At 34.2% G+C, this 13,118-nt stretch overlaps 1 protein-coding gene across 1 annotated transcript in view; it reads left to right on the plus strand.

Moving 5' to 3' along the window:
- RB1 (RB transcriptional corepressor 1) overlaps nt 1-13,118 on the plus strand; it is a 106,996-nt gene that overhangs the window by 26,991 nt on the left and 66,887 nt on the right. Inside the window, 4 exon segments of the mRNA XM_031466439.2 lie at nt 1,233-1,352; nt 6,422-6,460; nt 7,447-7,514; nt 12,509-12,619. Of these exon segments, the coding sequence (XP_031322299.2) occupies nt 1,233-1,352; nt 6,422-6,460; nt 7,447-7,514; nt 12,509-12,619 (338 nt within the window).

The raw sequence follows: 13,118 nt of genomic DNA on the forward strand, positions 1-13,118 counted from the left end.
AACTCAGGTTATAGGTTGCTAGGCAGCCTATAGATGGATCTGGTGACTCCTCCATAGTATGGTTTGCTGCTTTGATATAATTCCTTAGACAGACTTGATTAGAAATGAGAGTGGGAGGTGCAGTTGATGATTGCTATCTCTATTGCCCTATTTTTCAGTAGTGAACAGTATATGTATTAATATTTCAAAAATGTTAATTTTTATAGAAACAATAAAGAATAATTTAGAGTTATTATTTAAAGAACTTAAAATTTTTAATCAGTTTTCTTTTTCTCTTCCCCAACAATTCAATCCTGGATGATTGGTGGGGTGCAGAAAGTAGGTGTGTGCATCTGTAGTGGGGTAGAGCTGTGGGGCTCAGAGAAGGATGTTAGAGCCAAAGTGGGATGAGGAGGTCATCTACCCGGGCGGAGCTGGGGGCATGCTTCTTGACACAGGCTGCTTGGTGTGCAATGTCAGTGCCCAATCAGGGTGTGCGGGCAGCTGGTGTAGGAAGTCATGGCACATATGAGGTAAGGGCAGTCTGGGATAAGGAGTCAGAGCCCTACCAGGGTGAGGAAGGTATCCATGTGGAGGGGTGGGGGCAGTCGGGGATGGGAAGTCAGTCTGAGCAAGAGAAGAGGACACCCATGTAGGGGAATTGGTAGCTTGGGAGATGGAAAGTAGTTACATCCAGGGGATTGACTAAATAAGGAAATTAAAGATATCTGGATCCCAAGTTTCTCACTGTCAAGGAAGAGTTATAAATATGGAGAGGGAAACACTGGAATGAACCATGTGGTTTTGTGTTGGAATTGGATGAATGGATGTGAACTTACGATTTTAAAACATACAGATATAGAAATAAATATATGGGCTCTAGAATGTTATTCCCAGCTTTGGGAAATTTTCACATTGATACCTTTTAAAAAATTAAATAAAACTATTTTACTGGTTAAAAATGGGAGAAATATATGTGTGTGTCTGTAATAACCTTTATTTTTTTTTTCCTATGGTCTTGATGATAAGTAGGTGGAAGAGGCACAGGTATGTAGATTCAGGGGTATAGGTTGAAGGCTTTTTTTCTTTTTTAAATTCTGATAAAATGCAAAAATTAATACCTTCCAAAGGATGTAATAGTGATTTGGTGTAGGGCTAACAGTCTTTTATATTGAAATATCTATGCTTTGAAAATGAAACAAAATGAATTTTTTAAGTTATGGATTCACTTTTTTCTATTGTTTCCTTTGTAGTGTCTATAAATTCTTTGACTTACTAAAAGAAATTGATACCAGTACCAAAGTTGATAATGTTATGTCAAGACTATTGAAGAAGTATAATGTACTGTGTGCACTCTACAGCAAATTAGAAAGGTAAAGTACAAATGTTATTAATATTACACCCTGCTTTTTCATGTCATTGTTCATGATTAGATTCCGTCTGGGAACTATTACATATTTAGTAAAGTTATTAAGTATTACACCTTAGATTTGTCCCCATAATATTCTTAACTTTCTTATTTGTCCAATCATATACATTGTGAATGCTTCCTACAAAATTACTTGTTTTTCATGTTTCTCATCCGTTTTAATAAACTTAAAGCTTAGTTTCCACTTTAGCCTTCTCTGCCAGAAGACTTGTAGTTCTGAATGAAAGAGTGACCTAAATTTAAAATTCTTCCTGATAGGGCTATTATGTTTAGAAAGAGAAAACATGTTGGGAGTGGAAGGTATATGTGACCTATACGACTAAGCTGTGACTTATATTCCCAATGGCGGTTTAGAAGAAGTAGTGTTTTTTGGAATATACTTCAAGAAACTATACTTTTAGCTGTTTCACTGCAAATAAATTAAACTACAACAAGCACTAACGAAGTGACTGTTAGTACCCACTGTATGATAGATCCTGGGGGTGCAAAATCATATGACACTATGATCATCAAGAAGCTTATAGTAAATAAATAAATTATATTTTTTAATAAAATTAAGTGCAATAATCATTTGATGCTCTATTGTAGAGGATTATTTGTAAGAAGTAGAAATTATATAGTGGGCAAAATACTGTATATTTTTAAGGGTGAGAAGAATAATTCTGGGGTGAAAAAACTATGGAAGGAGGCAATGTCTGAGGAGGAGTTAAAAGGTAAATAGAAACTCACCAAGCAAAGTGTGTAGGAACTGGGACTGAGCATCCTAGGCACGGAGAAAGGCAGAGAGAAATGTGTACAAAGCCACAGCAGTAGTGTAATTTACTTTGATACTGCTAATAACTAAACAGTAGGAAGGGATTAGATTGATAGGGAGCTTGGACTTTGAACTGCAGGTGATGGAGAGTCATTGATTTTAAGCTAGAGAGTGTCATAGTCAGATTTGGCCTTTTAAAGTTCACTCAGGACTTTGTAAAAGGGCTTTAGAATTTTTATTGATCAGTTATATGAGATACTTTGGTGTTTATTGGCCTTGAAGTAGATAGATAGATTTTTTTCTGTCTTACATGTACCTTCTTCTGTAGAGCAATTGGGAAGATTAACTGTGATACCAAAGCCTGTTTATTTCAGGGTAGACTATATGTATGTATGGCAGTGTGCTTTAGTGATTATGATAACTTTTAAAAAGCTAAACAGATCTAGGTATGAATGTTAATTTTGTCACTTGCTGACTGAGCTAGGGAAAGATGTTTATTAACATCTTTAAATTTCAGTTTCAACTTGTAAAATATAGATAATAATACTTTTCTTGCAGGGTAATTATAAGAATTAAGAAAGATAATGTTACTGGTTAGCTCACCTCCTAGCATATACTGCTTAATAAACAGTATGGGAAGTGAAGGGAGTGGAAAGTAACTGCTAATAGATGTGGGATTTCTTTTTGGGGTGATGGAGATATTCTGGAATTAGATAGTGGTGATGGTTACAAAATGAATTTACTAAAAACTACTGAATTTCTACACTTGAAAATGATGAATTTTGTTATGTGAATTATATTTCAGTAGGAAATCATGAAACCAATAAAAAAGTTATTGATATTTTATATTCTTTTTCTCATACTAAGTATTTTTGAATATTTTGGTACGTAATTTACATTTGCAGCGTGACTTCATTTGGAGTAGCCAAACACATTTCAGGTATTCAATAGCCATAGGTGATTGTGGTTACCATATTAGAAAGCACAGGTTTATATTTGAATGTAATTGTCTTTACTGTATGGTAACATTCTGTTCTGAGTTACAGCAAATTACAACATGATATAAAACAATGCATCTGACATTAAATAACTTTTCTATAATTGTAAAAATTCCCTCTTGATTACTGTCTGCTTTTTATTATAACATAGTAGGTTTCTTTATATAAATTTTTGATCTACATATTTTTTGTGACTGGCTTCTTTCACTTAGCATATTTTCATGGTTTATCCATGTTGTAGCATGTTTCAAAACTTGATTACTTTTTATTATGGAATGATATTCTATTGTATGACTCTATCACATTTTATTTATCCATTCATCTATTTATAGATATTTGGGTTATATGTCGTTTAAAGTAGTTGAGTGTATAAAGGAGAGTAAGTGTATATTAATAGAGTTTGTTATATCAACTTTTTAATATACCATTTCTTTTCCTCTTCATTTCTTTCTGTGGATTTGATTTACTATTTAGTGTCATTTGTTTACTCCAGTAAAGCTTTGACCCCACCCACCTCCTTTGTGGTGCTGTTGTCGAATACATTGCATTTCTATATGTTATAGGCCCAAGAATACAATATATACATTCTGCGTTATGCAGTTGCTTTTTATAGCAATTAGAAGAAAGGAGAAGAAATATGTAGTTATACGATCTCTCATAATACGATAATTACCTTTACCATTGCTCTTTGTTTTTTCATGTGAATGTGAATTACTGTCTTGGGTCACTTGTTTTAAGCCTGAAAAACTTCTTTTAGTATTTTTGGTAAGGTGAGTTTGCTATCAACACATGCTCTGTTTTTATTTGAAGCTATTTCACCATCACTTTTGAAAGATAGTTTTGCTGTATGTATGATTCTTGGTTAACGTTATTTTTCTTTTATCATTTTGAATATGTAATCCCACTGCTTTCTGATCTTCATTGCTTCTGTTGAGCAGTCATCTGTTAATTTTATTGGGTTCCTTTGTATGAGATGGATCATTTTTCTCTTGCTGTTTTCAAGATTTCTGGTTTTCAACATTTACCCTACGATATATCTGGGTGTGGATCTCTTAACATTCATTCTACTTGGAGTTTGTTGTGTTTCTTGGACATGTAGATTTGGGAGTTTTCAGCTATTATTTTTTAAAGTATTTTTTCTCTTTCTCTCTCCCCCTTTTCTTCTGGTACTCCCATTATACATATATTGGGTTTTTTTTTGGTGTCCAGCATTTCTGTGAGCCTCTTCATTTTTCTTCTTCTTCTATGTCTTTGTTCTTTAGACTACATAGTCTCTTGATCTGTCTTCAAGTTTAGTGATTCTTCTGCCAGCTCAGATCACTGAGCCCCTCTAGTGAATTTTTTATTTTGGTTATTGTACTTTTCAACTCAAATTTCCATTTGGTTCTTTTAAAATAATTTCTATCTTTTTTTTGATATCCTCTATTGGATGAGACATTGTCAGCATACCTTTTTCTTCTTTAAGCATGATTTCCTTTAGTTCTTTGAACTTATTTAAAATAACTGCTTTGAAGTCTTTGTTAAGTCTGATGTCTTGGTTCTCTTAAATAAAGTTTCTATTATCTGCTTTTTTTCCCTATGTAGAAGTAATACTTTCCTGCTTCTTTGCATATTTTATATTTATTTTTGAAAACTAGACATTTTTGATAACCTTGTAGTAACTCTGGGAGCTTTTCTCTCCTGGGACTTGTGGTTGTTGCTGTTTTCCTGTTTATTTATTTAGTGACTTAGCTGTACCATTTCAGTGAGGTTTATTTTTCCCACAATGTATATAGCCTCTGATACTGCTCCTTAATGTAGCCTTGGGCATGTGCACAGTCACTCTGAGCTGACATTGGTTTTAGTGGGTTCTCTTTGACTATCTTTTTCCCTGTTGTCAAGCTAACTGCCTCTGCTGATATCACACCTAGTTGTTACCTCCCACTAATTGTTGACTGATTGCTTTATTGTTTTTGACAATGCTCTGGGTCACAAATTGCTTCACAGTCTAATCCAATTAAAATTTGGCACCCTTGGCAGGAGTAGTCTAGGAGACCAGCCTTGAGGCTTATTCTGATACCTGGAGAGCTATTCTTAGCTAATCTTTCCCTAATTCTCGCCTGAATGATCTAGGGTTTAGCTTTTTTCTTTTCATAAGTCAGTCAGCTTCCTCTTACTTCCACTAAAATCTATATTGCTTTCAACAGTGCTCTCAGCCTTGAATTCCCTTGGGGAGAGCTCAAGGTTCTCTGTTGTTAGGACCTGCCTTTCCCTAGGCACCACTTCTGTGCCACGGCTTGGGAGGTCTGGGTGGGGGCAATAGTTGCTTTTCTTGGAGTGATACCTCTGTTTTAGAGTAGGGCACCAAGAAGAGGCGATAGCCCCTGGTCTTCTCAGATTGCCTTTGGCTGGAACCTCTGTCCTATGAGCCAGCTGGGGCAAGAGAAGTCAGTATTTTTGATCTGTTGTGCCCAGAGTAAAACTTTACCCTATGAATGGGAGATAGGTGGAGGACAGGAGCTGCAGACCCCTCAGCTTCTCTTTCTTGGGAGAGACCTACTGCAGCATGGACAGGGATTGATGAGAAATGCTGGTAGCCTGTTCTTCCCAGAGAGAGAGTTCTGGGATGGGAGCTGGGGAGAGAGGAGCCCTGTGTCTTAGCTACACTTTCCAGGGGCAGAGCTTTGTTATGCTGAGTTGGAGGAGAGGAGAAAAACTTTTGCTTTGAATTCCACAGTCTGTCATTATTCTTACCAAGATTTAGTAGATTTTCTTGAAGAAATGTTTCCCTTTTTGCCATATGCCCTTAGGAAAATTTCCAGAGACCTTAAATGGTTTTTTAAAATACTTTTACCAATTATTATATCGGGGACCAGACCTGCATGGATCCTTACTCCCCCATTCTAGAAGTCATTGTCCTAAATAAGTAGGTTTTATAGTAGTTTTTAGTTGTGTTATTTCAGTGAGACTCTTAGTTAGTTAGGCTTTTATGACCTGACCTGAAATTCTAACCAGGTCAAGATTCAATTACAGAATGTTTTCCAAGTTACAAATGCACATGTGGACTCCAATCCTTTTGTAATTAGATATTACAGTGATGTGTGTCATGTCAAAATAAATTGGAAAAATCTGCTTTAACTTTGTTTTATAATACTGTACTTTAAAAAAAAGTATCCTTAAGATAAATAAAGCATGATAAAATTAATTTCTAAGTTACAAAAAAAATTAAAAGGTAATTTTTTACAAAACCATGATGTTAATATAATTATTTCTTCCTTTTAGGACATGTGAACTTATATACTTGGCACAACCCAGCAGTTCGTAAGTACTTCAGAGCATGTTAATTTTCACTTTTTGGTTTTTTAAAAAGATTTTTCTGGAATAATCCCAAACATGCTGATAATTTCTGGCTTAGTTTGATTATTTCATGCTGTTTCATATATTAAGTTCATAGATTTAAGCCCTGTGCAGATTATTTATTTTTTCAGAAAGAAAATGGTATGAAATACATGTCTTTTACTTCAAGGGAGAACTAGTAAGGTTGAAGCTGATTCAGTGTAACATTTCACCAACTCTGAGAAAAATGCAAATTCATTGATGAAGTCTTTATTGAGACTCTATTACAGGCATTTAATTAACTAAGACTCAGAGCATAGTTTTGTGTAAGAATAAGTATGAGTCTATATTAAAATTTCCAAATACTCTTTTGAAATGTACAATACATGTTCCAACACTATACTATTGGAAGAGCTCTAGAGTTTTTTTTTGAAAACAGAATGAGTAGTGTGAGATTTTCTGCCCCATTGAAGTGGTAATACTGAAGATGAGTGATACAAAGGGAAATTGTATGTTTATTAGTTCTATCAATCTGTTCCACTTGTTAATTCTAGGAAGAGAATGACATGAAATTTATGAAGGTATAAATTGGTAAAGTAGAGTCACAAAAACCTCTGTTTTTCTGTTCACAGTGTTGATTTTAATTAGAAAACAAAGAGCAGAAAGGTATTAATTGGAAACCAAGTATGTCATATTATACCACTTCCTGTGCATATTTTTAGATTAGAATTGAAATAGTCAATATTTTCTTTAAAAAAACATATATACTACTCTGTGGGAAAATATAAATATCTTGGTAAAAACACTACCTGAATTCAGGCAGATTAAATTAATGTGTAAATTGTGCATTTGAAATGGACTGTATTCTATTATGTGATCAACTCCAGTTTGTAATTTAAAAATAGGAAAAAAAAGGTGTAGTTGGAAAACTGTCATTGTGATTTTTTTTCTACTTTCTGTTTGTTTACTAGGATATCTACTGAAATAAATTCTATGTTGGTGCTAAAAGTCTCTTGGATCACATTTTTACTAGCTAAAGGTAAAGTCATCATGTTTGTTACATGCTTATGTTTCAGTTGTAATAACTGATAATTCTTTTCAGTAAGCTCAGAATTTTAATTCAGTTTAATGTTGCTTCCCCTTTCCCCCAGTTCTCTGTGTGGCTTAGTCGTTAGCAAGTTCCTGTAATTCTGGTACTGGAGGGAACCTTGAAAATGTCTCATTTTATTTCTGTTTCTAATATTTTTCATTCTCTCTTCCTTCCTTTCCTTTTTGAAGAATAATGTTGCTATTTTTATAAGGATGATATATACTCATGATGAAGAATTCAAATAATACAGAAAAATGCATAGGAAAATGTAGAAAAATTACCCAAAACCCCCCTAAAATAATCATCATTAAAATTATGTGATTGTCATTCCGGATACACTTTTGTGCATACATTCTGATAAAAAAAAGGTGGGTGGGTGAGTGCATTCACAGATATTATTTTCTAAAAATAGGGTCATATTATACTGCTGTGTTTAAAATATAAAAACTAATTTTACCCAAATTTTACAGGAGAAAATAAATAAGAGAAATAGAATTGCTTAAATTATATAAATGTTTTGTCAGTTATGCAGGATTATTTCCTAAAATATTTCTCTAAAATTATGAAAAAGCATTATGAAAACATTAACAGAATATTTAACTTTGTGTTTTGATTTAAAACAATATATATTAATCTGCTCTGAAGAAAAAGAATTCTCACTCTTGCTGTCTCCTCCCTATTCCCTGCTTTCAGATTTGCTTTTTTTTAATCATCACATTAGCAAAGATTCTATTTACATGCTGTTCTGTAATTATAATTATCACACTTGTTAGTCTCATTTCTGTATTTCAGTGGATTCGAAGCCTTTGTCCCTCCTGTATCATAGCTTCTCCATTTTTGAGTTCTTTATTTTGGTTTATCCTTAACTGGCTAGATTTTACCATGAAGGACTTTTCAAAAAAAGGCTTTTTAGCACCATGTTTTCTGTGTTTGGCATGTTTAGGAATCATGTCTATAGTCTTTATACCTGAAGGACAACTTGGTTGTGTATTCTTTTCTTGAATGGGTTCTCTGATTTTTTTTCCCCCTTTATGTTGTGATTCTATTTTTTTATTTTCTATATGTGTTTGCATAATCACTGTGCTCTTTTCCGCATGTTGCTAGGGCTTTATGTGGGCAACCCTGACCTGATGATGTTCTCTTTTCTCTGATGTAGTGTTAATAAATCTCCCTTCACTAACTTCATACTTTATCTGTGACCCCAAAGAGATACCATATGAGAGCAGGTTTTTTTATTATACTCACTTTTAGTCAGAGGTTGAGGGAGAAAGTAGGAACCTCATCTGGAATGATTAGTCTTTGTGGTTCTGAGATTTTTATTAGAATGAACTCTAAAACAGGCACTTGTAGTGGCCATTATATGGCCGTTCTGTCCTGCTTCTATAACAGGATTGTGTTAGGTTTCACATTGTTACCTAATTCAGCATAGTATGCTGGAATCTTTATGTTTGTCAGAAAGTTGCTGTAATTGTTTATTTCCACCATTTTGTACCTCTCTCATCAGTGATTTCTACTCCGTCCAAGTAAGAAGAGGAGAAAGATGAGGATGCTCTGAGTCACTATGTTTTAAATTTGGTGTTAGTACTAGCACTTAACCAGTACATTTTTCCCCCTTCATTTTATTAGGTATTGGAAAGGAGATTCTTTGATATAACTTCACTCTACTGTTTTTAACTAGAAGTTCTTGATATCATTCTTTACCTCTATGTTATTTCTTAATAACTTCTAAGTATATTACGAACATATTTTTGTACCATACCTATGGTTGTAGAAAAGCTACCTGATGTAAGGTTACCTCTTTTCCTCATGGAGTTTCTACACCTTCAGTATTAGGATTATTAGTGGTTTAGCAGTCTGATACCAATAAGATAGAAAATGAGTCAAATGAAACTTCTCTGTTAAAAATAATACACAAAATAGAGCCATAAGCAAATATGTCATAGATATATGATTTCTATATTTTGTGTAGCTCCACTGTTTCTTCCTTAGGTATTTATTTTATACATTTCTGTCCTTATAGCTCTTCAGTTGTATATTTGTTATATAAACTTATAGGATTTTGTGCTAAATAATTACTTTATAGATGATTTTATAATTATGTACTAATTTTGTTACTTCTTTTTTTTTGACCTTTTTTTATTGCGTTATAGTCATTTTACAATGTTGTGTCAAATTCCAGTGTAGAGCACAATTTTTCAATTATACATGAACATACATACATTCATTGTCACATTCTCTTTCACTGTGAGCCACCACAAGATCCTGTATGTATTTCCCTGTGCTACACAGTACAATCTTGTTTATCTATTCTACATTTTGAAATCCCAATCTATCCCTTCCCACCTCCTGTGCCCCTGGCAACCACAAGTTTATGTTCTATGTCTATGAGTCTGTTTCTGTTTTGTATTTATGTATTATTTTGTTTTTTAGATTCCACATATGAGCGATCTCATATGGTATTTTTCTCTCTTTCTGGCTTACTTCACTTAGAATGACATTCTCCAGGAACATCCGTGTTGCTGCAAATGGCGTTAGGTTGTCGGTTTTTATGACTGAATAGTATCCCATTGTATAAATATACCACCTCTTCCTTATCCAGTCATCTGTTGATGGACATTTAGGCTGTTTCCATGTCTTGGCTATTGTAAATAGTGCTGCTATGAACATTGGGGTGCAAGTGTCATTTTGAAGTAGGGTTCCTTCTGGATATATGCCCAGGAGCGGGATTCCTGGGTCCTGTGATAAGTCTATTCCTAGTCTTTTGAGGAATCTCCATAGTGTTTTCCACAGTGGCTGCACCAAACTGCATTCCCACCAGCAGTGTAAGAGGGTTCCCTTTTCTCCACAGCTTCTCCAGCATTTGTCATTTGTGGACTTTTGAATGATGGCCATTCTGACTAGTGTGACGTGATACCTCATGGTAGTTTTGATTTGCATTTCTCTGATAATTAGTGATATTGAGCATTTTTTCATATGCCTATTGATCATTTGTATGTCTTCCTTGGAGAATTGCTTGTTTAGGTCTTCTGCCCATTTTTGGATTGGGTTGTTTGTTTTTTTCTTATTAAGTCATATGAGCTGGTTATATATTCTGGAGATCAAGCCTTTGTCAGTTTCATTTGCAAAAATTTTCTCCCATTCCATAGATTGTCATTTTGTTTTACTTACGGTTTCCTTTGCTGTGCAGAAGCTTGTAAGTTTCATTAGGTCCCATTTGTTTATTCTTGCTTTTATTTCTATTGCTTGAGTAGACTGTTCTAGGAGAACATTTTTGAGATGTATGTCAGATAATGTTTTGCCTATATTTTCTTCTAAGAGGCTTATTGTATCTTGTCTTATGTTTAAGTCTTTGATCCATTTTGAGTTTATTTTTGTGTATGGTGTAAGGGAGTGTTCTAGCTTCATTGCTTTACATGCTGCTGTCCAGTTTTCCCAACACCATTTGCTGAAGAGACTGTCTTGATTCCATTGCGTATTCTTGCCTCCTTTGTCGAAGATTAGTTGACCAAAAGTTTGTGGGTTCATTTCTGGGCTCTCTGTTCTGTTCCATTGGTCCATATGTCTGTTTTTGTACCAATACCATGCTGTCTTGATTACTGTAGCTCTGTAGTATTGTCTGAAGTCTAGGAGAGTTATTCCTCCAGCCTCTTTCTTTTTCTTCAGTAATGCTTTGGCAATTCTAGGTCTTTTGTGGTTCCATATAAGTTTTATTATGATTTGTTCAAGTTCTGTGAAATATGTCTTGGGTAATTGGATAGGGATTGCATTAAATCTTTAGATTGCCTAGGGCAGTATGATCATTTTAACAATATTGATTCTTCCAATCCAGGAGCATGGGATATCTTTCCATTTTTTAAAGTCTTCTTTAATTTCCTTCATCAGTGTTTTATAGTTTTCTGTGTATAAGTCTTTCACCTCCTTGGTTAGATTTACTTCTAGGTATTTTATTACTTTGGGTGCTATTTTAAAGGGGATTGTTTCTTTACTTTCTTTTTCTGTTGATTCATCATTAGTGTAAAGAAATGTAACTGATTTTTGAACATTAATCTTGTAACCTGCTCCCTTGCTGAATTCTTCAATTATTTCTAGTAGTTTTTGTGTGGACCTTTTAGGGTTTTCTATTTGTAGTATCATGTCATCTGCATATAGTGACACTTTTACCTCTTCTTTTCCAATTTGGATCCCTTTTATTTCTCTCTTGCCTGATTGCTGTGGCTAGGAGTTCCAAGACTATGTTGAATAGGAGTGGTGATAGTGGGCAGCCTTGTCTTGTCCCAGATTTTAGTGGGAAGCTTTTGAGTTTTTCACCATTGAGTACTATGCTGGCTGTAGGTTTGTCATATATAGCTTTTATTATGTTGAGATATGTTGCCTCTATACCCACGTTGGTGAGAGTTTTTATCATAAATCGGTGTTGAATTTTATCAAATGCTTCTTCTGCATCTATTGAGATGATCACGTGGTTTTTGTCCTTTCTCTTGTTGATGTGATGTTGTTATTTCTTAATGGCTTTAGTTATTGTAATATTTTTAAGGTGGGTTAAAATTGAACATATTTGAGGTTTCACAAATAAATAGGATTGAAGATTAGCATGTGTCATTCTTCAAAATGATTTTCAGGGGTAGTGAATTTTATAACTGTAACCAAAACTGGAAGTGAGTTTAAAGAAGGAAAAAAAAGTCAATATAAATTTAGACATAGGGACTGAATTATAGTGATAATACCTAAAAGTAAAATTCTCATGGTAGAATTATACTTCATATATTTTTATATATTTCAAATCTAACTGAATTTTTGTAAAAAAAAAAGGAAAAAGAAAGATCTTTAATATGCTTCTAGTGTTTGTTGGATAAATGAATACATAGATACACCCATACCCACAATTTCCCCTGACTGAAAGACCTCAATCTCTACCTTAAAATGTGAATCTTTTTTATTTTCAGGGGAAGTATTGCAAGTGGAAGATGATCTGGTGATCTCATTTCAGTTAATGCTCTGTGTCCTTGACTATTTTATCAAACTCTCACCTCCTGCATTGCTCAAAGAACCATATAGTAAGTATTTTAAGCAATTTATGCCTTTCCTACTTTATCATTCAACAGTTGTTTATTGACCATCTACTAGATCCAAAACATGGTTCTAGAGTGAAGGGAGCAATAAAAAAGAAAGCAGACATGGACTCTGCCCTTATAGTATAAGACATAGAAGTTGAGATAAGACAAGCAAGTAATTAGAGTATATGGTTGAAAGTGGTCTGGGCTAAAACACAGCAAATGCTTTGGGAGTTTAGAATATGGGAAAGTTTTCTTAGCTGGGGAAGACTGAGGAAGACCATATAAAAGTGGTGGCATTTGAACTGGGTGTTGAAGAGTAGTTAGGATTTGAGTGTTGTGGGAAGTTGGGAAAGGGCATTCCCTGTAAAGAGAAAATCAAGAGACAAGGCACAGATCTGAAAGAAATTGCATGGGAAAGAGTGGCCCCTTCTACAGGAAAAGATTAAACTTTTGTTAATGGTTATGTGATAGATTTTTTTTTTTGCATGTAAACTGTAAT

Source organism: Camelus dromedarius, chromosome 13 (genome assembly GCF_036321535.1).
Source record: "Camelus dromedarius isolate mCamDro1 chromosome 13, mCamDro1.pat, whole genome shotgun sequence".
NCBI classification, from domain to species: Eukaryota; Metazoa; Chordata; class Mammalia; order Artiodactyla; family Camelidae; genus Camelus; species Camelus dromedarius.